The following is a 25,160-nucleotide window of genomic DNA, read 5'->3' as shown; positions in this document are numbered from 1 at the left end:
GAGAACAGGAAGAAAACCTGACTCCTTGAGCTACATCTTGTAGAATTTCCCTTCTCTGGGCCATTTCCACCCATCGGTGCTCCTCACATCCCCCACCTCAGTCTAATAAATGTGAAGGTCTTTCCCCTACCACCTGCAAAGATCAGACTCTCCACCTGCTCCATGGGGAGGAGAATCAGTGACTCCACTCAGAACCTTGAGTGTTTGTAAGTCACGGGCTGGCGGGCTGGCTGGCGCCTGCCCCCCACCCCAGCCTCACTGTCTTATCTCTCTGGGAACGGCACATTGTCTGCCAAGTGCACCATCCTCATTGCGTGGTGGACAACTTCCAAAAGCCAAACAAGAGCCAGGCTTCAGAGCACACGGTATGATGGGAAGGCAATGCCTGAAGGAGATGAGTCTATAATACACAAAAAGACGTGACATATGCTTCCACACTCTCGTAATGAATTGGTGTTTTGGACTTGGTTTCTGGAGAAGGACTGGAGACCGCTGGCAATGCTTTGCTGTAGGTTACCATGTTCAAGTATTTTTGCAGCAGGAAAAGACGCATCCAGGAACTGAATACAGGGCAAAACATTTGGAATATGCTTTGGCAAGTTTAAGATGGCAACACAGGATCCAGAGTAGATGTCAGATTTTTTTCCCCTAAATATCAGCTGGTCATCCAAAAACTTAATCTGGGCTCTGAGACTTCTTAAGGAGCCACAAGAATTCTAATTTAACTTGAGTTTTAATTTGGATTTATCAGTACAGTGTCTGAATGAGATACAAACTCCAAATTGCCTAGAATTCTATCAGGTTTACTATACAGGAGATAAATGCCTAAAATCCAGAAAACAATCTTGGGTCTTCCAGATTTCATTAGCAACTTTAGTCTGAACTCATAGCAGAAGGGGAAGATTGAAGTGTTGTTAGTTCATAGAAACCCTGCAAGATCGTGATGACCTGCAGTGCACTTGCAAGCGGGGGGGAGGGGCACAAATAATGTTGCATCACACATTCCCTTCCTTTGAGCAGCAGCATGTTATGGAGAAGAACTGAAGACTATTATGGGAACGGGAAGCTGAAACCACACTTCGCCTTGTGTGGTTGCTGAATTACACATTGCTTTCCAGCTCCGATTACTCCTTATTCATTGCCCTTTCCCCACAGGGTACAGCTTACTATGTCCAAGTGTCTGCCTACAACATGAAGGGCTGGGGACCTCCTCAAGCTTCAGTGCCACCCTTTGCCATTCCCTCAAGTAAGTGTGGACCTCAGGGAGCATCATGTGCACATCTTGGTGTTGCTGCCTGGTTGCTACTTTCCTGACTGTGGAGATTCTCTTCTAGAGCATCCCATGTATAAAACCCCCAAAAGGTATTGGAACACTCTGAAGGCTAACGGGACTGGTGCACAATGCTCTGCGGTTAATGTGTGCTGCTGCATGTTGCGGGATTGTTTGCTGGCTTTTGGGGGAAAGTCCAGCTTCCGTGTTCCCTGTTGACGTCGCTACTCCCCCTGTGTGTCTTTGCAAATGAAAATGTGTAAGTTATACTCTTGGGGCTGCCACTCCCCACCTGCTCCCAGCTTCACGAACAGAGCTGCATCTCGACACTCCCAGTCATTAATTCTATCGAGCAGAGGCAGCCAACGGGTTGCTAACAACTCCTCTTTTGCTTATTTTAAGGGAAGAAAAACTCAAGGAACCCCTCGGTGGCCTTGTCCTCTCCTCTGAAAAGGCATCCAATTCTCCTCCCTATCCCTGTAAAATGTACACAAATGCTAAAATGTAGGGGATTTTTTCACCCCACCATCACATTTATGTAAAATGCATGTTGCACAACAAAGCAGAATTCAATGAAACCGGTTTTTCTATTTAAAAAAAAAGAAATTATATTTTTCCTTACTTAAATGCAACTAGATTGGGGAACTCCTCTCTATTAGATGGTACTCCAGCCAAGAGAGATTTCCGTTCGGTTTGCAGCATACTGAGCAACTGTCCCACATGTTAAAATAGGATCCTCTCATCTGCTAGGTACCCTTTCCTAGACCCAGAAGGGCAATGCCTTTAAAAAGAATTCATGTGGCCTACAAGTGGTAAAACATTGTGTTGTGACCACATTAGAGGTTGCTTGGGAATTAAGTGCAGTGGATTGTGCCCTTCAGCTACATACGTAATGTACGTAGCTATAATGCCCAGCCTGATTTAAAAAAAAATGCGTGCTTTGACATTTTAAAGAAAATATTTCCCCCTAAATAAAAATAACCAACGTTTGTCACGTAAAAGTTTGAGGCACCTCCCTGGGTGTTTTTAAAGTACCTAAAAATAGCACCTGGCCTCAGCCAAAATTAACAGAGCTGCTCTTTCCATGGAAAACAGCAGCATGGAGGAGTGTATAAACCAATTAATGTAAAGTTAATGTAAAAGAGCTGTTCCCCACACACTTGCCTGTGCTGTTCAGTAGCTCCGCCACCTCATAACTAAAAAGCACGGGGAAGAGGTTTTGTTTGTTTATTTGTCTAGGTAAGTTTGCCTCCCACTGTTGGTCTGAAGAAACTTTTGCCCAGTTGAAGGCCAAACAGCAGGAGTCGAGCTATGGAAACACTGGAAAGAGCAACAACAGACATGACCTTGTTTCTACTGATTTCTCATCTCCTCCTACTGGTGGCAGCTGTTAAATTCCATCATCCTTACAAGCAGTTCCCACCAGTGGTTACTGCTCTTGGGCTATTGCTTCCATTTGCCATAACTTGAATTGCACCTCTTAAGCTTGCACTGGTGTCCTCTGATGTAAAACTCGAGCAGTCACAGGGCCATCCACTGTCGTGGTGTGCAAGGAGAGTATGAGGGGAAAACAGTCCGACTTCTTGAGAATCCCAGGATTCATTTAAAAAATGAAAGTAGCCAATTAAATGTTCTGGGGATATGTTTAAAAGCAGGTTGAGTGGCTGAAGTCCCTGCAGCCGTAGTGGAACTGGAATGCTTCCTCCAGCTCTTTGCCCTCTTCATGGATGCAGAAGCCTAGTCATTCCTAAAACATATGCAAATGTGCTGAAGATTTCTTTGTATCGAGACACCATCATCTTCCAGTCAGAGCCCTCCCATTTTCTCCTTTACTGCATCCTCCTTACCACAGAATAGCTATTTATTAGAAGGATAAAAGGAAGATTTTCCCTGCCACAGATATGGGAATTCGTACAGTGCAGAATCTGAATATTCAGAGCAAAGATTATACAAAATGCTGGTCATGTTGCAAACATAGCTGAAGTCTCGATATGTGCAAAACCAGGCAGCAACAGGGGACAGAGTTTTAACGTTTTACTGCAGGCTGGTCCCAGATGCTATGCTAGCGGGGGTGGGGGGTGGGGGGAAGTGGTAGTACAACACATCTGAAGGGTGGAAAACTTTTACTGTGCAAAACACATATTTCTCTTCTTCGTTCTCCACTCCTCAATCTACTACTCTCCCTTTCTTCTTCTTCCTTTCTTCAAAAATCTAAAGAATCAAAGCAACTAAAAATGGTAGTAGTGAATTGTACTGCTGTTGCTGGTATCAGCCAATTTAGAAAAGATTTGGATCCAGTTGTGGGTTTGGTTTGCAAACTGAAGCTATTGCTCTCAGAATAAGGCTTTCAAATCACAAGCCATCTGCATCTACCTGTCAATCTGAGAATCGCTAGCTCGCTTTAGTGCCAGTAAGTACTTTATGTTTGAATAAGGTTCTGGATGGGAGAAAACAAAATGGCTTTATGGCACACTGTAGTTTTGGCCTTGACTATGAAACTACCATGGGAAGAAAATGCGTTGTGAAGGATGAGAAGGTACTTGTTCAGGTGCATCTTTTGCTGCTGTGACTCCCTTTCTTTGATCTTCTTACTTCAGACTGGAGAGAATATGATGGGCGGGCACCACGTCGAAGAGGTCAAGCTGAAGCTTTAGACCACCTCCTCAACCAGGTGAAGATGGGGCACCAGCACTGTGTGTGCCACGGTAAGTCTGGCTGCACAAGTACAGGCACTTGGGCGACCAGTCTCCAGAACTAAGAAAGGGTTTGTAGTTGGTTGAGAGGAGAAACGGGGAGAGTGCAGATAAGGCCTCAGCTGGAATTTTGAATGAAAACTCATTTTGGAACCTGCATCAAATTCCTCTGCTGATCCTAGCTGCCCAATACCAACTCCAGCAAAACAGTGCATTCATCTCCTGTGGAGGTAAGATCACTGAGGTCTTCAGAAGGGGCACTTGTGTGCTTCAAGCAGAAGCGGAAAATAATGAAGGGCACAAGGTGTTGGAAACCTTCAGGAAGCGGGGAAGAGAGGCTGAACACCTGTGGGATTGATTAAGTCAACAGGCTTTCCAAATTGAGCTCGGACATTTTACAAGAAGATTAAGCTTGGTGAAAGCTCTGATTTCCTACCAGTCAAGACGGCTTTTCTCTTACAATAGCTTAGTCCATGGATGAGGGAGCAATGGCTTGTGAGCTAAAACAGACCCACTAGGCCTCTGTGTCCAGCTCCCAAAGACACTCCTCCCCAGAAAGGGAGATGAAGCAAAAGGGCAGCCCCTGACTGAGCCGCAGCCTCAAGCAGCAGCTCTCAGGGCCACGGCATGGGCCACGGCATGTCCTCCTCAGTCACCTTCATGCCCTTCTGATCAGGGAAGGGGAAGTGAAGCTCCCTCTAGACTGCACCAGCACCTCAGGGAGGCACTCCTTTGGACTGCTGGTAGAAGGCCCCTAACACGGTGGCATGATGCCAGCTCAGCCCTTGGGCCAAAATGGGTTCCGTGTGTCCCATTTAGTCCTTGTGCGACTCCACCTCGCAGAGACCTGACATGGCCCTGCCAGTACGAGGAACAAATCTCAGCCAGACCCAGAAGACTAAGTGGGGTGGGGGATTGTGGCTAAAATTTTGGAGGATAGGTAGGAAGGGCCACAAGCACATACACAAACCCTGTCCTCTGACTCCTCTCAATCATAGGCAAACCTTGCTTGGTCTCTGTTCCCTGCCCCTTTAATTCAAGCACTCTGAGAAGCTGTGAGCCAATGTGACCTGTTGGTGGACTGCAGGATCAGATGCCAGCAACAAGCAGGCACAGCAACCTGGAACAACTTAGGCCATTCATTCCTAAAGACAGTTCATATTATCAAAAGGCGCAAATCAAACTAACTCCTCTCTGAATCCCTTTCTGAACAAGTAGGCAGTTGCCATGTATTTTAATTGCACTCTGCCTTTTAAAATAGAATAATTATGACACCTCTTAAAGAGTTATCAAGATGAGTGCAATAAGATACAATCAAAACAGCAAATACCTCTTTTAATTGTAGTGTTAAGGTGTTTATCGTGTGTGTGCATAATAGACTAGAAACTGGTTGTTTCCTAAGTTTTCTGTAGAGATGGAATGTTTGGAATCATTCCTCTTTTAAGAGGAAAAGCTTAGTTATAGAACGAACAGTAGAAAGTGGAAAAATGCCCAAGGGTGGTGGTGGGGAGAGAGAAAACTAAGAGACAGGATCCTTGTAGGCAGGGCAGCTGAAAAATGGAACAAAATAGCCAACAGGCTGAAGAAGAGTTACGGCTACGATGAGAATGTCGAGGCTTGAGGGAAGAAAGAAGTCAAGGAAAGAAAGTGCTGGGAAGCCACCCTGTAGATCCTGGCAAGGAGACAAAGCCAGTGCGGGCCAAGCATGCAGGGGGGATGACTGCCCTACCGTGATTTTAACTAACCAGCCAATTCTTTGGCTGCAAGTCTTTAGTATGTATAAACATTTACGAACATTTACTGGCTAATTGCAGTTATCTAGTTCAAATACACTTGATTGAGTTGACTTGGAGATACTTATGTGCGCATCCTACATCTTATACTAGCTTCCTTCAAACCCTTCCAAGATCACCCTGGTGGTGATACAACGGTTGTGTATTTTATTCAGCCAGGCGCGGGAGAGAGGGGGAGAAAATAGGGATGGGGTGGTCATGGTATATATCATGGCTTGTGTACGGACTTTTGTATGTTATTTATCTCTCAGAGTCCTGTAAGAATCAGACACAGAGCAGAAAGCATTCTGTCTCCAAGAGCCTGAAATATCTCTTTCATCCCGGAAGCAAATTCTTAAAGACACTGAAAAGGTAAGCAAGTGCACCCAGTTCCCATTCTGGATCAGTTTCCCAGGGAGCAGGGAGGGAAAGGGGTTATTCTGCCTCTTTGGCCTCGCTGTCTCATTACATAGATATAGCTCTGCTGTTCCCCACTGAGATGTACAGGATCTTTCCTTGACTGAGCAGTTTCTGTCTTCCCAGGGGCCTGTATCTGGCATCAATATTCTACAAAGATGACAACATATTGGTGACACATGAGGATCAGATCCCTGTGGTGGAGATAGATGATACCTACTCTTGCCTGCTCATGCAGGACTTCCTCTGGTTCACCAAGGTGACTTCTTCATACTGTGAATTTAGAATGTGTGTGAAGTACTATATGGCCCGCATTTCTAAGAAAAACAGAAAAGACTCTGTAGCTTGGCTTTCCTGCTAAATAAATACCTGTAGACACAAAATGTCACCACCTCTACTTTTGCCTTAAGCAGCATTAGGGTTGTAAACCTGATGTAGCTCCATACAGTGTTTTATGATGTTTTAATATTTGTTATTTCAGCTTCCATAAGTGGAAAATAACTCTATAAATTTAAATCTAAAGACATAAAATGTATTTTAATCCACTGAAATATGACAAATCGACTCTTCCAATTTTGCTAATTTATTATAGATAATTAAAATGAAAAGACATTCTGAAAAAAGCTTTGCCAACTGTACCTGCCTTAGAGCAGTGGACAGTTGCCAGAAAGGATGCAAACACATTTGTTCTGTTAATTTTAAAAGATGCAGATTTCAGGTAACTCAGTTCCTGAAATAATCGCGACTAGGAAGATCTGAGGCTCCTAGATTAACCTGGACTGTCCTGTTGCTATACTTGGTGCAGGTATCTTGCATGTGGGATGAGATCCTGTGGCTGCGTCAGTGTGTCACCGTCTCCCAGTCGTCCTGTTCCTGTGTCCTGCAAACCCGCCTCAAGATGCTGCTGGCCATCTCACAGATGCAGGTAAAAAGTGCCCCAGGCATAAGGAGATACAGCCAGGAGTTCTTCCTGTAGCCTTTCATGCATAGTAAGGCCAGAGGTCCAGCTCTGAGTGTCAGGTAGCTCTCTCCCTACAATGAGCAACCGATAGGGATTGAAAAAGTAGGAGGATGCAATCTTCACTAGGAAGGAACGTGGCAGTTGCGTTCGGACCAGAAGCGAGCCATAAAGTAAGCATTAAGTGTTCATATCCCTTTGTTTTATTTAAAAATTTCCATACTGTCTATCATGTAAGCAAGGCCAGATGGTGTACAGCAATACATCTAGTATTACGTATGTGAGCATTATGCAGTATAAGGAGCACATACTAAGGTATAACCAACGGTTATCTGAAAACAAACAATCAACATTATAAACACAGAGATCATCAACACTGAGGAAAATAGGAAGGCTTTACTGTATGACTAAACCAGATCAAAATTAGTGCATTTTTTATTTCTGGAGGAGAAGGGATTTCAGAAGTGGATAGTCTCTTAGGTGCCTTCCTGACAAGGGGGCCAATTTCCTTGTCACTTTTAATATTTCACTCCCAATGCACACATTCCAAACTTTCTGTGTTGTTGTTTCCCTGTTGCATTATTGAGGGCAAAACTGATGCCTGTTATTATATTAGATATTACACACATTTTAGCAAGTATTTAGCAAGGGCGCCTCTTCCCTTACATGCCCTCATGCCCCTTAAGATCTGTGGGAGAGGGGATAAAAAGAACAATGACTCAGAGCAGGGCCTTCTCTGCAGTGGCGCCCAGGTTATGGAATGTGCTCCCTGGGGAGGTGCGCCTGACGCTGAGTTTATATTCTTTTTGGCACTAGGTCAAAACCTTTTTATTTAATCACTATTTTAAAAAATATTTTAATTGTGTCGAACAGTCGCTTTGATTTTGTCCTTTGTGTAAATTCTTATGGAATTATGTTATTCATACTTGTGATTTTATTGTATTTCAATCTTATGGATTGTTAGCTGTCCTGAGATGCCAAGGCATAAGGGATGGCATACAAATTTTTAAACAAAGAAAGAAAAAAGAAACTTACTAATTCATTCCTTACTTGATTGATCAATACAATTGATAAATTAAAGGTTAAGTTGCTTATGGTGCATGATGCATGCTGGTTACTTGGCAAAACCAGTAGCCTTCTCAGACTGACTCTTTTTATTCCAGAAAATTATCCTTGATTGAGTAGAGGAATGCAAACCCCAAAGGAGGAATTGTTAACCCACTTTTCTGCTTCACAACAGGCCTCTAAAGACATAAGCAGAAAATAGTGCATAATGCATATTACAAGATTTCTTTATGTAAAACAGGGGGGTAACCGATAAAGGTGGGCTGGGGCACCGGGATGGAAAATGCCCATTCCCTCCCACACACACGCCCCTGGCCACACTCATGGCATTGTGAGCTCTCACAGGGCCCCCCTGTGAAACGGCTGTGCCTGTTGGCTCCCTGACTGTCCTGCATGGCCACTGGCAGATGAGATTAAGCGTCACACGAGCCCCCACAGTGTGTGCTTGTGCTGCCATCTTCACTGAGGTTATTGGACAAGCAGCTTTGCTTGGTGTTGTGGTACGTAAATACATGTCAGTTAAGTGCTACAGTTTAATTAAAATATCTTTTCATCCCTTGGCAATCTTGCTTATCAGCTGCTGGGCCTGGTTGTGTAATAATCCTTGTTATTATGAAGCCTTGTTTACATAGAGCAAAGGAGAGCTCAGGCTGGATATCTGTATCCCCAAAATGCTTTCCTGCCCCACCCCAGCAGTGTAGGGGTGATACATCTTCTGAAGCTGATTTAAAGACATTTGACTCACCCCAGCCCCTTCTTTGTCTCTCTGAAGGGTCTGCTGGGAATCCAGGACCTAGGACAGGTCTTTTTTGAACCCATCAAAGACAAGCAGGGGAATATTTTGGTTGTGACTCTAAAGGAGGTAAAGACGAACCAAACCTTTGAAAGTGTCCGCTGGATCCCTCTCTCAAAGCTGCAGACAAACCGCAAATCAATCTCCTCTCCGGAAGAACCTACAGCTCTGGATGTGCTGCTGACGACCATGCAGGTGGCTGGTTATGGTTTCTTATGAAGAAGGAAGGGCCCTCCCTTATTAATGAGGAAGAGCCATTGGTCAGTTGCAGAGCAAATACATGGAGAAATTACCATGTTTCATCCAGGGCATCTCTAGTTAGAAAGATCTCAGGTACAAGGGCTGGAAGCCTTCTGCCTCAAAGGTGCTGCTAATTGGGGTAGAAAAAACAGTCTGATAATATGAGGCAGCCTGGTGTTGGTATGATTCATTTACATAATCCAGGATAGAGCCATGGCCTTGATAATGGATTCTGGGGCTAAACCCTGGTGAGACTTGGTTCATTTTAAGCTCTGCTCAGGAGTATAGAAATTGAGCTTCTGTCAATTTAGATTAGATACTGTGGTACCCAAGAACGTTATATTCCTTTATTCAAGGTACATGATACTTTGCAGAAGCAAGTAAATGTTTGTTTTCTGGTTGCCAGCTTTCCTGCTAGGGATTCGGATAACTCTTTTTGAGACATTTGCTCTTCTTGCTTCCAGTTGTTTTCCCAGCCCGTTAGTAGGTTTTAGCAAAGAATCTCTCCCGTGAGTGCCCAGCCTTTCCACCTCTTCTTGACCCCTCTTGTTTTTTCTCTCTCCTTTCACTTCCTTTCACTCAGCCAAGTGTCTCCAGCAACAAAAGGCACTCGAGCACCTGTACAAGGGGCTATTGAAACTGCTTATTCAAACCCATTGCCAGGATTAGCAAAGGCCAAACCACTAAAGGGCCAGTTCAACGCTGCCTCTGTTCCTGGAGATTGCAGCACCAGTCTGGATATCTGACAACAACAGTCTCCTTTGTAAGGCTTCCGGTGCCTCCCGCCCGTGCCAGTCTGTCTCCTGGGGCTTTTGGTGCTGCGTGGAACCTAGAAGCTGCAGACAAAATAGCTAAGCTGAACTTTTAATTCAAGCCACACAAACTGTTCAGTTTGACCTGCTTCTTATTTTATCCCACCACTATTTAACCCATTCTGGTTCGAACCATCTTACAGCAGCTTCTGGTCACCTTAGCTTTGCTGTGCGGGCTCTTACTTTGTCTTCGCTGGATTTTGCGGTATTTTTGCAGCAGAGTTTGCGGGGGAGGGGGAAGCTGTCATTTCTATAGAGATTTTCCTCTCCCTCAGGACAAACTGGCTTACCACCAACGAAGCAGCCAGGCTCTCCCTGCTGGTCTTTATTTGGGCTACCTGAAGCTCTGCAGTGCGGTTGACCAGATCCGAGTGTTGGTGCCTGAGCAGTTACCCAACATTTTATGTCACATGAAGATACGAAGCAACCCAAACATCTCCAGGTAGGGCTTTCAACTTGGCTTGTGCACAAGTAGGTCTTTATAGGCAACCGAGACAATTTCTTTAACCCACTGTCTTCCCACTTGGTCTATAAGGAGGTGAGGGTGAGACTGCTGGCAAGTTTGAGTACAGCAACACAGACAAAGTCAAGAGACACAAAGAAGACAGTCCACAGGCAATGCAGACACACAGCTGAGCAAGCAGGTTTGCAGGCAGGTTGAGCAGCAGGTGAGGTTAAACACAGATGTGCCACGGTAGCTAATTAATTGCTCACGCAGTGAGGTTAAATATGCTGAGCAAAGGTGAAGGCTTATTTTATCCACTGAGACCAGTTGGCTGTACATTAATCTTCTTATAACAGCTTCAGGTGGTATAACTAAACTGTCTTACGGGGTTACTGCAGCTTCCTGTTCTCACCTCAGCTTGGGATAGCATGGTATTTATAGACCTCTCATTTGGTCTGCCAATTCAGCACCAGATGCACTGGCCTTCATAAATCCAGTAAGAGAGTCTTGAGCCCTGTACTGCTTCAGAAAGTGGTCCAACGAAGAAAGGTTGTATTTCTTTGCATTCTGTGGTTTATGCTTGGCTTCAATTTCTTCTGATTAAGAAGAGAATGTGAGGTTTCATATTAAGAATGAATAATCGTACCTTACCAGCCTCCTTGCTGACATCAGTACAGGATGTACCAAGCAGTACAGGATTATTAAACATCTCCTACATTAATCTGCTTCCATCAAAGGTGTGAAAATACATGTATTGGCAAGCACAGTCAACGGCACTCCATTCCCCGAGCTTGATTTTCATGCCTTTTATTACCAGAAGTCCTCTGTATGTTCACCATCCCTTTGTCTCCTTTTCAAGGGAGGAATGGGAATGGCTCCAAAACCTGGCTCACATGGAGGAACCCACTCCAGCAGAGCAAGACCTGGAGGCCACCTCAAATCTCTTGCTTCAGGAGCTCCAAGGGGCCATCAGAGAACTGATGCAACTGGTCAACATCCCACTGCACGAGGTAGTTTCTAGGTGGGACTGTATTGTGGCTGTTGGGAGACATGAGAAACATTTGTAGTGGAATATAGCTGTGTTGGTTCCAGTCTACTCTTTTTCGAAGTTCAACTTCAGTTCATGAGGATTAAGCCAGGGCACAGACAGGATGGCGCTGTTCTTTATAAACTGTACCTATGCAGGCAAGGATAAGCAGCCCAGAGCTGAAATCATTCCTGTTCAGCTGCAGGTTCTGCTCACAGCCACAATGGAAATAGTCAGCAGTATAGACATAAACAGCTCTTGCTCAAGCAGTGGTGTGATCTGCAAGATTTGGATGCATCTTAAAGAGGATCGAAAGCCAGTCTCAATCTGTTTTACTGTTATTTGTTAATACAGATCTGTAGTAGTGCTTGATGCCTCAGCCAAGAGAAACCTACAAGATATGCCACATAGGGTGAATGTTTGTTCAAGTGTTGTCTCTATATGAGAGCAGTAAAGGTCCAAAGGATGTTTCCAAGGCACCCTGACCTCTACAAACCATCTCTGTAAAAGACTGCAAAAATAGTGGATTAGCACCAGTTGTTTCCTCCTCAACAGTTGTCAATAGTTGCCACGCGGAGTGGGAATGAAATTGATGTGCCTACAGGATTCCAGAATGGTAGGCTCAACAGCCAGTATTCAGTGGAAGACCTAGATTTTTCTAGCATGCCCAGCGAACAGTAACAGTGAAGAATTTGGTGCATGGGGGCCCCTTGACACAATCTAATTATAGCTTTCTTCTTGGCATGTGGCAATTGCAAATATCAGTCTGAGTGGAGAAATCCACCTTACTGAAGGATATCTCAGTATTGTCAATACACTTTCTAACTAGTTGCTAGGACAGAGATAAATACAGTTTAAGGTGGTTTAAATGGCTATTGTGCACTGATAAAACACCCGACTTCTCATGTTTACATTCTCCAGGCCAGAGATTTCCGTCTATACAGTCAGGAAGTTCTGGACTTCGGAGGACAGGTCTCCTTTCTCCTGCTGCTGCCTCCCTCTGATGACGTGTGCACTGCCCCCGGCCAGAATAATCCTTATGCGCCTCGTTCTGGCTTTCTCACACTCCCTCTTCAGATCTTTGAACTAGGTGAGGACAGCTGCACATTTCCAGACATCTAGACCTCAACTTGCCATCCTCTGCCTCTCCACAAGGGACTGTTGCCCTTCAGCCCAGGGATGTTCCTAGAAGAGAATTAAGTTGTGACATGAAAAAGATCACACACTGGAATAGGGAGCCTTGGTCTGATTTCAAGAGGCCTTCAAGCAACCTGTTCAGGCTGGCAAGAGCAACCTTTCCCTTTGCTGACAGCTGTGGGAGAGAGAAATGGTGACAGAGAAAGAAAGGAGTTGGCTCTACACACTTTTAGAACATGTAGTCCCCCAGACAGAACACCCAAATGGAATGTGACACCTGACCCAAGGGGGAAAAAAAAACCTTCCTCTGTACTGGAGTTTACCAGAAGACATAATACAATGTACTTTCCAGTATCATAGCTCAACCTGAGAGAGAAAGAGGGATGGAAAGCTAACCTTTCCAAGAACAAAATCAGGAAGGAAAATCACAAACCAGAACCAGATCAGAATGAAGTAGGGCTCCTGTGAAGCAGACCAAATCCAAACACTTGGGAATATTGTGATTTGGAGGGACACAAAGTATGCCTCTAAAAAAATTAGACGTTTATCTCCTGTGTCTCAATATAAGAAGACTAGAGGGGGGATTTTTTGAGACAGACTAGTCTAGCTTCAAATCACAGTATATCAGGGCTGTCCTAGAGCAGTGGGGGAGGGATATAATGTACTTCAGCAGTTTGCTAGTTTACTTTCAGAAGCAGGACTGTTAAAAGAGGTTTGGCGGAGTCTAACCAGGGATGGCAACACGGGGCAATTGCTTGGAAAATACTGGATGTTCAAGTCCTTCTGTCTTTGGCACTCTATGCTTCACACCCATTACCCGCCCAGCTTTCTTTTATTTTTGTGCACAAGGAAGTCTTAAACTGTTCTTCATTCATCATAACTCTGTAGCTCCTATACCTACCCTTCTTAATTTTTTTTCCAGTTTCCTGTTGAGGGACACCTGTAGATCATATGACTTAGTAGATTTGATCCTCAGAAGGGAGAATCACCTTTCCAAATTTTACCTTTCCTCCAAAAATAAAAATAAAATTATAGGCATTTTCTTTTGGGCAAAAAAAAAAAAAATCAGAATTTAAAAGCACACTGTACAAAACTGCTTGGATTTATTTGACTGTAATTTGGCAGGCCCTGCTCTCACAGCCTTTCCCAAAATAGTAACTATGGCTGCAAATTTTATCCAGTTCTGACAAACAGAAAAGCTATAACCATTGTCAGTGATAATAGAAAGCATGAAGATTTCAATTCCTAAAACTTTCAGATATCTGCAAATCCTGTGGTTCAGTGCACACTACTAGCTAGCATTGGAAGCACATGCACTGGCAGGGGTGGGCAACCTTTTTGGTCCTACGGCACATTTGGCATTGGTAAAAATGGCCTTAGGCACCACCACAAATTGTTATAGAAGCAAAATCTATAACCCATTTACTGGTAGGACTGTGTTGTTAACCTTTAGTGAAGACAGGAGGAAGCACCAGTTGTCACAACAGCCCCTGAGACAGAATCACAGTCAGGAAGACTCCGCAGTGGTGGTGACCTGCAACATCTGTTCAGCGTTTGTTTTCCTACCTGAGGGCCACATGCAGCAGGTGCAAGTTAGTAGCCCTGTTAGAAGAAAAAATGACAAAGTGGTGGAGCTGCAACAGCTAAGTGTAGTCCAGAAGCAGGAAGTGCATCAACAAGCTGAGGCAGAAGAAGGGAACCCTGAGGGAAGGGAAAATGAGGAAACTCCCTGGAACAGGGTAACAGTTAGATGCAGAAGAACTAGAAGACTCTCTGTGCCACTGGAAGCAGTGGAACCCGAACCACTTTAAGTTGCTTAAGGAAGAGATGGGTGAGAAATCTATTGGAAAAGAACTGCACAACACACCAAGGACTTTGAAGAAGGGACAAAAGGTCAGACAAGTAAGGAAAAAGATGTCACTGTTTTCAACAACAAAAAGGAAAGAGTGATAGTTGTGGGAGATTTCCTGTTCAGCAAGAAGGAAAATAGGCATGTCGCGACAACCCAGATAATCACCAAGTATACCGCCTCTCTGGTGCCAAGATTAAAGATATAAACAATAAGTTCGTGCATCTCATACAACTCACTGACAAATACCCCTTCCTTCTCATCCACGTGGGAACCACCAACCCTGCCAGGAGAAGCTTTGACAACATCACATCAGACTTCGAAGTACTAGGGAGGAAAATCAAAAACACTAAGGCCCAGGTAGTCTTCTCCCCAGTCCTACCAGTATGTGGTAGAGGAACTGACAGGGAAAGAAAAATCCTTCAAGTGAATGACTGGCTACAATGGTGGTGCCGTAAAGAGAAGTTTTGATTCTGGGACCACATGCGAAGGTTCCTGGAAGACAGACTATTGGCAAATAACGGGCTGCACCTCACAAAGAATGGAAAGGCTGCATTTGGCCACTACATGACAAAGTCCATCAAGAGACCTGTAACATACAAGGGAGAGAGATGTGCAGCACGGCATACCATCACCTGACAAAGAGTTGTGTATTTCAACAGTGAAAAATCCTCAGGCGGGGCCTAGCATCAGCCTAGGAAGAAAACCAGGTAACAAGAATGAACTTCAGTGTCTGTACACCAGTGCCCTGAGTGTGGGAAACAAACAACACAAACTTGCGCTCGTGCTACAGAAGGGCAATTACGACGTTATAGTAATAACTGAAACTTGGTGGGATGACTCACATGACTGGAATTCTACAACCTGTTCAAGAGAAAAAGGATAAAAAGGGAGGTGGAATCACACTATACATAAGAGACACATATATCTCCACAGAAATACAAGAAGAGGAACTTAGTAGCCCCTTTGAAAGCATATGACTTAATTTACAGGGAGCAAAAACTTAAAAAAATAGTTATTGGCATCTATTTCATTGGTCTACAAGGGGAAAGCCTCAGAAATGAAAGTAGCTAAATTTTACCAGAATTGGGTCACTAATAAAGGAAAATTAAGTCCTGAGTATTAATTGGTTCCGGTTTCCAAGATACAGCTTCAGGACAAAATTGCATCAAAATAATTCAAAATTACAAGGGAGATGTGCAATTATGCTCCATAACTTTTCTGAAAAATGTGATATAGCAATGAGAAAAGTGCCACACCAGTCATTATAAATTTATCCTATTATTGATACCAATAACATAACTTCCCATTCATTTATTGGTTTTTCAAGTAATATTTTCATGCTTTTTGCATGAAAAACTGACAAGCTCTAACATCAGATTAAACATCCATCTTTATTTGGTATCTAAACTGTGCTTTTTGGCTTTTCTCTTGTGAAGTATTATTTTATTGTATTATATTTTAATTGATATCTTTGTGAGCCGCTCCGAGGCTTCGGTGAATGGGGCGGCATAGAAATTTTCTAAATAAATAAATAAATAAATAAGTGCAGTAGAATCATCCCTGGAGAGATTCCAGCAGTAATCGGCAAGCATGGATGGACTCCATTTCCCTTGGTACCTTTTCTCCATGCCTGGTGGACTCTCTCCCCGTGCTCGTCACTCACTGCCCCACAGTTCAAAGCGAAATGCGAGTGTAAGAAGTGAATTTTCAGTGACATGTTTGCACCAGGTGCATTATAGGACCTAAGCATATTTTCCACATGTTTTTCATAGTCATTTGCCTTGCTGTTCCCGAGAAACTCCAACTATGATTGGTGGGTTCCTTTCATTTGCCTTGCTGTTCCCGAGAAACTCCAGCTATGATTGATGGGTTCCCTCCACACCATTGGGACTGCAAAAGGCACTTTTTCTTCTTGTTTAGCCAATGACACAGATAAGTTGCGCATGTAATGCAACAATAATGAGGGGCCCAACTCATGTCCTGATCCCCTATTTTGGACCCAAAATATAGGTGGTATGCCTTTTTCGATAATTTCCCAAAATTTGTAGACCAGTGTTACCAACCACCCAGTCAAAAAGAGGACAAGGATGCAACTTTTGAAAAGCAACTTTCCAGTGTTTCCAAAAAGATGGATGTTAGTCATCACGGGGGACTTCAATTTCCTTTATATATTCTGGGAGACAATTTCTGCCAAACATGCCCCTCCAAGAGATTCCTGACATGCGTTGCCAACAACTTCCTCCAGCAGAAGACAGAGGAAGACATGAGAGGATCAGCTGTCCTCAATTTAATACTAACAGGGATGACCTAGTGGACAGAATAGCAGCCATGGGAACTCTGGGGGAAAGCAATTGTGCAATACTTGAATTCTCAGTTATAAAGAAGACAAGGGATGCCAAGAACAAGAGGTAAACTTTCTTCAGATACATCCAAATGACAAGACATGTGAAAGAAAAAGGTGTCCAGCTACTTAAAGTGGATGGCAGAGTCACAATAGGTAACAAGGAAAAGGAGAATTCCTACTTTACCTCAGTCTTTTCCCACAAGAAAATTGACAACCAAGAAAAAGCACAAGCTGAGATGGCAGCCCAAGAGGAATGGGCAAGGAATACCTAGATGAAATAAACGCATTCAAATCTCCAGGGCCTGATGAACTTCATCCCAGAGTCATAAAAGAGTTAGCAGAGGAACTCTCAGAAAACAGTCTTGGAAAACAGGAGATGTGCCAGACAACTGGAAATGAACTAAAGTTGTCCTCATCTTAAAAAAGGGAAAAAAGACTAACCTGGGAACTATAGACCAGTTAGTCAGACATCAATCCCTGGAAAATTCTGGAGGAAATTATTAAAAAATCAGTCTGAAAGCATCTCGAAGAAAATGCAGTGATTAATAGAAGCCAACATGGATTTATCAAAAATATATCCTGTCAGACTAATTTAATCTCATTTTTTGACTGGGTAACTTCCCAAATGGACAAAGGGAACACTGTGGACATAATCTACCTAGACTTTAGCAAAACTTTCGACATAGTGCCACATGACATTCTGATAAGCAAATCAGCAAAACCTGGACTAAATGGAAAAACTATTAGCTGGATCCAAAATTGGCTGCCAAATTGGACGCAAAGAGTGCTCAATGCACCTTCTCAAACTGGAGGGAGGTAACTAGTGGGGTGTCAATCCTAGGCCTGGTGTTTATCGACATCTTTATTAATGATTTAGATGAGGAAGTACAGGGAAAGATGATCAGATTTGAAGACAACACAAAACTGTGTGAACAGCGAAAGAATGATATTCAATAAGGACAAGTGCCAAGTCCCCTACCTAGGAAAAGAAACCAAATGCGTCAATACAAGATGGGGATTACATGGCTCAAAAGAACTGAAAAAGAAAAAGACCTTGGAGTTATTGTGGACAACAGGCTAAATATGAGCCGACAATGCGATGAACCTGCCAAAAGGACAAAGGCTATTTTGGGATGCATTAACAGAAGTGTTACTTCCTAATCATGAGAAGTAAAAGTTCCCCTATACTCCTCATTAGTCAGATCTCATCTGGAATACTGTGTCCAGTTCTGGGCACCAAGATCTAAGAAAAATGCAGGAAAATTAGAAAGAATCCAGAGGAGGGCAACAAAAATGATCCAGGGTTTGCAAACGCTGCCTATGAGAGAACTGGGTATGTTCAACTGAGAGAACTGGGTTTGTTCAGCCTTGAAGAGAAGAACAAGGAGGGACATAATATCACTCTATAAGTGCTTCTCTCTGGCTATCACAAAGAAGAAGGTCAAGTTCTCTTCCCACTGATACCAGAGTGTAGGACCCGGAATAATCAACCCAAGTTGCAACAACCCAGATTCAGGCTAGGTATCAGGAAAACTTTCATAAGGCAGTGGAACCAGTTGCTAAGAGAGGTCATGGATTCTCCCACACTAGAGATAATCAAGGCAAAACGGGACGGTCATCTGAGTGGGATGGTGTGATGGTATCCTGCATTAGTAGGGTGTTGGACCTGATAGCCTTCTTCGCCCCTTCCAACTCTACTGTTCTATGATCCTATGATATTGGGAAAAGCAACCTCATGAACACAGGGTGGAAGGGAATCGGCAGGCACTGCATTGCTGACCTCTGCTGTACTGGAAAATTTGACCATTTTTCCTTACATACCATGAACTCAGGACATAGCAGAGATGCGTGTGTATACAAAACAGCATTTTAAGTAAGGGCAGCATTATATGTATACATAGCCATAACACACCCAGTGCTGCATTAATCATCAGTTTCTGTTAACGTTAATTCCTATCTTTTTTGCTTGGTTTTCAACCTATGTGCACCTTCTTTCTCAGCAGAACGTTACCAAATACATCATTCATCTTTAGCATAGCACAGGTTCTGTTGGCAATTATGAGGTATGCTTCTTTGATGCCCCCGGTGACATCTGATATCTTCCCCTCTTTGTTTTCCAGTACATTTTTTCACTTATGACCATGAGTTCATTAGCCAGTATTGCCAAGTGTCTGCTCTCTTGGAGCTAGAGTCACTTCTCTCTCAACAGAGCCTCAGAGAGGCCTTCTCAGACTCAGAACTAACTACTGCCAAGCAGAGGCACCAGCAAGTGCAGGACTATATACAGGTATGTTGTCAGTAGTGAGTAGATGATGTTATAGGCTCAATGCTCGGCATGATATGCTAGGCTAAGTTGTATCCTGTATAACCAAATATTGATATGCTAGGCTAAGTTATATCCTGTATAACCAGATATTGATATGACTCATCTTACTTCCAATGATTCTACATGGAAAGGTGCCTTGTCCTGCCTCCTGCTCAGTCCAGACCTGCCCTCTAAACTGATGCCATGATCCTGGCAGCTTGAATGCAAAGGGCAATGAGGACATCACAAGGAAGCAGAAGGGAATCTCACTGGTTGGTTGGTTGGTTGGTTGGTTGGGTGGTTGGTTGGTTGTTTTTAAATAGGCAGCTTTTGGGTCTTCCTTTGTTATGGGCCTGAGGCAGAATCTTGGACTCCCTGAAAATGCAAAGTGATTGCATTGGGAGCTGTGAAAATCATGCTCCCATTTATGGATGTAACAAGTAAATGAACCCTAGTCCTCTGGACTGATATTACAACACTCACGTGATTCAAGTCCATGAGCTGCAGTATGGGGTGAAGGAAACAACCAGGCACACTGCAAAGGGCTTCAGATGACCCTCCCCTATGCATTTAAGGAATGCATGAGGTGGACTGAGAGGACCAGCCCAGCAGCCATGTCCTCGCCCCATTTGTAAGCTTGGTATATTTAAGACTTGTCTCTGTGTGCATACCAATTTACTCATGAGACTGGGGATCCTACTTAGGCTGAGAAGGAGCTTCAGACCTTCAGTATGTATGCAGCACCCCTTCTCAGGCACAGTGGGTAGGGCTCAGAATAAGGCCCAGATCCTGATCCCAGGGGGGTGAGGAAAGCTGGTTGCCCCCACAACCAGCAGTTTAATTTCCTTTGCGGCTGCTGTGTGTGTACATGGCCCACTGGGGACAGGGGACACACGGTGCCCCCTGACTGCCCCTGGAACGGGACCTGCTCAAAACTAGCCTGCAGCCTCTCTAAAGAGGCTTTCTCTCCAGCACGGAAAAAGAGATGCTGATTCTGTGTCTATTTCTTGGACAGCAAATGGAGGAGATTTGGCGGGAAATGCGTTGGATGATGGATGCCCTGCAGCATGCCCGATATAAGCAGCCATCTTGCGGCATCCCACTTATGTGGTTCATTGAGGAATCTAGTGCCACACTGAAGGAGAAAACTTCGTCAGCCTCTTCCCACATGGACTTCCTTCCCTCGCCTATGCCCTCTCCTGAAATGAGCCGCAAGCTCAACTCTGGTGGGTTTTTATTGCGCTTTTCTGGAAGGAATCTGATTCACCCTCCTGTTGCAGTCCACCCTTCTGCCCTAGGGCAGCATATTCCCTCTGAAGCACCCATCCCTAGAATCTGTCTGCCCAACCTTTTCTGTAATCTACCAACAAGAACATTCCACCATTTTACCTCTCTTGCTCAGATTCTTTCGGTGTTTTATTCAGCTTTCCCCAAACTAGTGCCCTCCAGACAGTTTGGACTTTAGTTCCCATCATTCCTGACCTTTGGCCAAGCTGGCTTATGTGAGTTAAAGGTCAAAAAGAGAGGGCACCAAGTTGAGAGAGATTGGCTCTGTTTCATTGAGCAAAGATGTTCAGGAGAACTCTGTTTATTACATTTGGTACCAACAAGGGACTTTCCAGAAACATCTTTGAGCATAACTGTTTCCAACCCAGTGGAAAACTTACATCATATTGTCTGGAAGGTGGCAGACACATGCTCCCCCATCTTTATTTTCTTATTCCTCCTCCTCTGAAGAGGAGCAGAGCAGTATGTTATTTATGCATCGTTCTTTTTGAGTTCAGGGCTGCTCAGACGGTGTCATACGCCCCCATAGGATGCCAGTGGCGCTGGTTTGTATTCTATTCAGCAAGTGAAGATATCACACCTTTTAGTGAGAAGTGTAAGTAGCAAGAGAAGCAGAACTGGGAATTATGTCCAGGCCCAAGGAGTCTTTCCACTGCTTTCTTTTTCCTTTTGCAGGTTGCTTTCCTTTGCATTCTCTTTAAAAAAAAAAGGTACAATGCCTACAAGATCAACACGCTTTGCTTAGAGTGGGGAGCACAACTCAGATTACTCAGCAAGGACTACTTTTATATTGAACTTATTCCTTAGGATTGCACTAAAGTGTTGTGTTCACATTTTTAACAGGTTTTCTGTTTAGCCCACTCTGTTTACCCTCTTTTTCTGCACCCCATCCATAGCATTCCCTTTTTCAACCATTACTTTTTATATTGTTAAAGCTGAATCTTTTGTCCTTGGGGAAAAGCAGTTCCTCTGTGGTAAAATGAATGTTTTATGTGCCAAATTTCCCAGATTCAGGTCCTAGCTTCTTGAAGCTAAGGCTGGGAAAGGTCCTGCCCAAAAATCAAACAAGCTGCTGCCAGAAAGTACAGATGATAGTGAGCTAGGGAGACTAGTGGCCTGACTTGACAAAAAGAAGCTTCCAGTGATCCTATTTTCTCTCCTCCTTCCTGAATCTGGCAAAAGCTCATAAGTATTCACTCTCCCTCCAGCTGAGACACTTGAAGATTTTTCCATATGTTACACCATAGCTCAGCTTCCAACTAACAGAGAACCGTAAGCTGTCTGATTAATGCACCTGTATATTTTACATGATTATAGAAAAGAAAGTCTGTACAAATAGCTGATGGTGAAATTATAGTTCTTACAATAAGGAAAAGAGGTTGACCATGGTAAAGTGTGAACGTTGTATTTGACTTTGCTTCCTTTGAATGCTTCTGCTTTGTTGTTTATCTTTGAAAGCAATATCCTATTTTTTTCTCTCAAGATTGGTCATAAACCAGTTAGGTGCTTCTGACATTAAAATATCTAGATCAAGTTACTAGCACTTTAAAGAGTACATTTCTATCATTAGCCTTAACGAGGCCTTCCAGATAACTTGATGGGGCAACTTTGTAATCTTTTTCAAATTTGGTACTTTGCAATCTTAAAAATGATCTCAAGTACCTCTTGTCTGACACTTGTTAATAATTAATATTGTTATAATATATTATAATAATACATAATAATACATAGACTTGTTAGTCCCTTGTAGCCCCTCTAAAGATGCTTTTCTCTCCAGCAAGAAAAAAAGAGATGCTGCTTCTGTGTCTTTGTACATGTATCTTTCCTAGAACCATTGGGAAGGCATCTTCAGCCTATTGCAGGATAAATTGATCTAAGTGTGCTTCAGGAAATATGCTTGAGACTGGACATGGAAAAGAATTGTGCAGGAGTAGTTTTTGCCAAGAGTAGGATAAGAAGGCTTTAATGCACATTACTGTCTAAGGATACTGATGACTGGGGTTCCTTTAAATTATTTATTTATTAGATTTATATCCTGCCTTTTTTCATTCTGAAAGAACTCAAAGCAGCTTACATCATTCTCCTCCTGCTGCTCTCAATCTTATCCCTACAACAACCACCCCATGAGGTAGGTTGGGCTGAGAGTCTGTGAGTGGCCCAAAGCCACCCAGTTGGCTCCATGGCTGAGCTGGGATTAGGACCCAGGTTGCCTGAGTCCCAGTCCCGTGCTCTTCACCACTACGCCACGCTGGCTCTCAATATAGGCTGGTGAGGAACGTCAGACAAGGGCCTACAGTATGGAACTACGGACAAATGGAACTGGTTCAGGTTCCTTACATGTGCCGTAGAGTTTCCTTGGATACAGGTTTGGAGAGGGAAAGACCCAACACTGTACACTACACTGGATACCTTACTAGACTGGTTATAAAACCATGCAGAGGTTGGAAATGAACAGTTGTAGGAAATGAGGAAAGCTACCTTCCTCTTATGTCACTGGGCAGCTGGGCAGGGGAGCAGAGGGCCAGGAGCAGCGGAGAGGAAGGGGCGGGGCCAGGGAGGTGGGCGGGGCCAGGAGGGAGCAGGGGGCGGGGCCACCGGCCTGAGGGACTGATAAGGCGTCATCCCTTGTCTGCGTCCCTTGGCTGCGGCCTGGGCTGCCCGGAGACTCCCCTCCCTGAGACGCAGAGGTTTGTTAGTTTGTTTTGTTTGTGCTGTGCTCTGCTTTGCTTTGTTTTGTTTTGTTTTTCTTCCAATTTAAATTTAAGTTTATTTTATCCTTGTGTGTGTGCAAGTGGGTTTTCATCTGGGATAACTGGGCGAGTGAGAGGAACTGCAGGACAAACAAGGCAGGGGACCAAGGTAAGGTCTCGGAAGGGATACCGATGGCAGGCCAGGAGATGGCCTTGGCGGGAGTCACGGGTGCTGCTGTTCGCTGCGAGAGCTGCGACATGTTCGCCCTTCTCCCCCAGGAGAGGAAGGGCTACACGTGCTCTCAGTGCAAGCTGGTGACCCTGCTAGAAGAGGAGGTGAGGGGCCTGAGGGCCGAGAGAGCTCTCCAGGCCCCCCCCGGAGCAGCCCCCCTCTGGACAGAGGGTTGAGGGAGAGGCCACGGGAGGAGCAGCCGGGGAGACATGGAGGTATGTCACCCCCAGGAGGGGGAAGCCAGCACGGCCTCCTCCTTCTCCTGGCACCAATCTGGAGCTGGGAAGCAGGTTCTCTCCACTTGGGGAAGCTGGGGCTGAAGAGGCCTCGGGGGACCAGCAGGACCCCCAGCCTGGGACGTCAGGCGGCAAGGGGGCCGCTGCAGGAGAGGCGAGGGCCAGGGCACGGCCGCCCACCAGCACCGGGAAGGTATGGCGCCAGGTGACTTGTTGGGGACTCCCTGCTGAGGGGCACTGAGGCGGCAGTGTGCCGCCCCAACCTGGAGACAAGGGAGGTTTGCTGCCTGCCGGGCGCACGCATCCGGCATGTGAAGGACAGAGTGGAGCGTCCTGTTCCCTCTGGGGGTCACCAGCCTCTCCTGGTGATCCATGTGGGCACAAACGATGTGGCCAGGCAGGGTGTGGTTGGGACCACCAGGGAAATTGAGTCCTTGGGGAAGACACTCAGGCAACTGAAGGCCCAAGTGGTCTTCTCGTCAATCTTACCTGTCCGGGGATTTGGGCCAGGAAGGAACAGGAGGGCCTGCGAGGTGAACGACTGTGGTGCCAGAAGGAATGCTTCGGGTTCCTCGACCACGGCACTCGTTTTCTTGCAATGGACTTCTGGCAAGGGACGGGTTACACCTCACAAGGATGGGGAAAAGGTCCTTTGGAGATGCTCTAGTGAGCATCGTCCGGAAGACTTTAAACTGAGCTGGCGAGGATGGGTTCAGGCCCCCCAGTAACGTGTCTGCACTGGACAAGTGTGGGGGGAGGATCAGGGCTCTGGGAGCAGGATTTTAGAGATACTGCAGGGACTGACAGGACTCCTACAGAGAGGGGCCAGGTATCAGGGAGGATGGGAGGAAGGAGGAGGCTGGGAACTCCAAGGAAAGGAATCGGTGGGACGGAGTTGAGGTGCATGTACACCAATGCTAGGAGCATGGGTAACAAGCAGGAATAACTTGAAGCTCTCCTGGGAATAGGAGGGTATGATCCGGTGGGAATCACAGAAACTTGGTGGGATGAAAGGCAAGTCTGGAACGTGAACATAGAAGGGTATCACCTTTTTAGAAAGGACAGGAAGGGAAAGAGGGGTGGGGGCGTGGCTTGATACGTCAGGGAAGGGATAGGATGCAGTGAGATAGAATGCAGCACAGATGGGGATTCGGTAGAGGCAGTCTGGGTGAAACTTTGGGGTTTTGACAGGGAAAGAGATCTGACAGTGGGGGTATGTTATCGCCCTCCAGGTCAACTTGAGACCCTGGATGATGTCCTGACAGGCCAGATTCTAAGGATATCTCGGGGGAGAGACACAGTAATTATGGGGGATTTCAGTCTCCCAGATATTACTTGGGAGACTCACTCAGCGGTGACAGCCAGGTCACATCGCTTCCTAGAAGCTATAGAGGGAGGGTTTTTCACACAGTGGGTCCGAGAGCCGACGAGGGGGGTAAACATCCTTGACTTGGTCTTGACCAATAGGGAGGAGCTGATAGATGAAGTACAGATTAGGGGAGCTCTGGATGCAAGTGATCACTCCATCCTTTGCTTTGAGATCAGGGGACTGGGGATGTGCAGCAGGTCGAGCACTAGAAGCTGG

At 45.0% G+C, this 25,160-nt stretch overlaps 1 protein-coding gene across 1 annotated transcript in view; it reads left to right on the top strand.

Moving 5' to 3' along the window:
• Positions 1–25,160, top strand: part of LOC123025177 (ankyrin repeat and fibronectin type-III domain-containing protein 1-like) — a 146,265-nt gene that overhangs the window by 12,638 nt on the left and 108,467 nt on the right. Inside the window, exons 6-16 of the mRNA XM_044433694.1 lie at positions 1,156–1,246; positions 3,868–3,975; positions 6,008–6,107; positions 6,279–6,411; positions 6,958–7,077; positions 8,948–9,163; positions 10,296–10,462; positions 11,325–11,475; positions 12,414–12,582; positions 18,946–19,112; positions 20,146–20,356. Of these exons, the coding sequence (XP_044289629.1) occupies positions 1,156–1,246; positions 3,868–3,975; positions 6,008–6,107; positions 6,279–6,411; positions 6,958–7,077; positions 8,948–9,163; positions 10,296–10,462; positions 11,325–11,475; positions 12,414–12,582; positions 18,946–19,112; positions 20,146–20,356 (1,633 nt within the window). The remainder of the gene's footprint in view (positions 1–1,155; positions 1,247–3,867; positions 3,976–6,007; positions 6,108–6,278; positions 6,412–6,957; positions 7,078–8,947; positions 9,164–10,295; positions 10,463–11,324; positions 11,476–12,413; positions 12,583–18,945; positions 19,113–20,145; positions 20,357–25,160) is intronic.

The sequence above is a fragment of the Varanus komodoensis genome, unplaced genomic scaffold, assembly GCF_004798865.1.
Source record: "Varanus komodoensis strain SLA01 unplaced genomic scaffold, ASM479886v1 scaffold26, whole genome shotgun sequence".
NCBI lineage: Eukaryota > Metazoa > Chordata > Lepidosauria > Squamata > Varanidae > Varanus > Varanus komodoensis.
The sequence above is the reverse complement of the archived record's forward strand: the minus strand, read 5'-3'. Positions and strand labels throughout refer to the sequence as shown.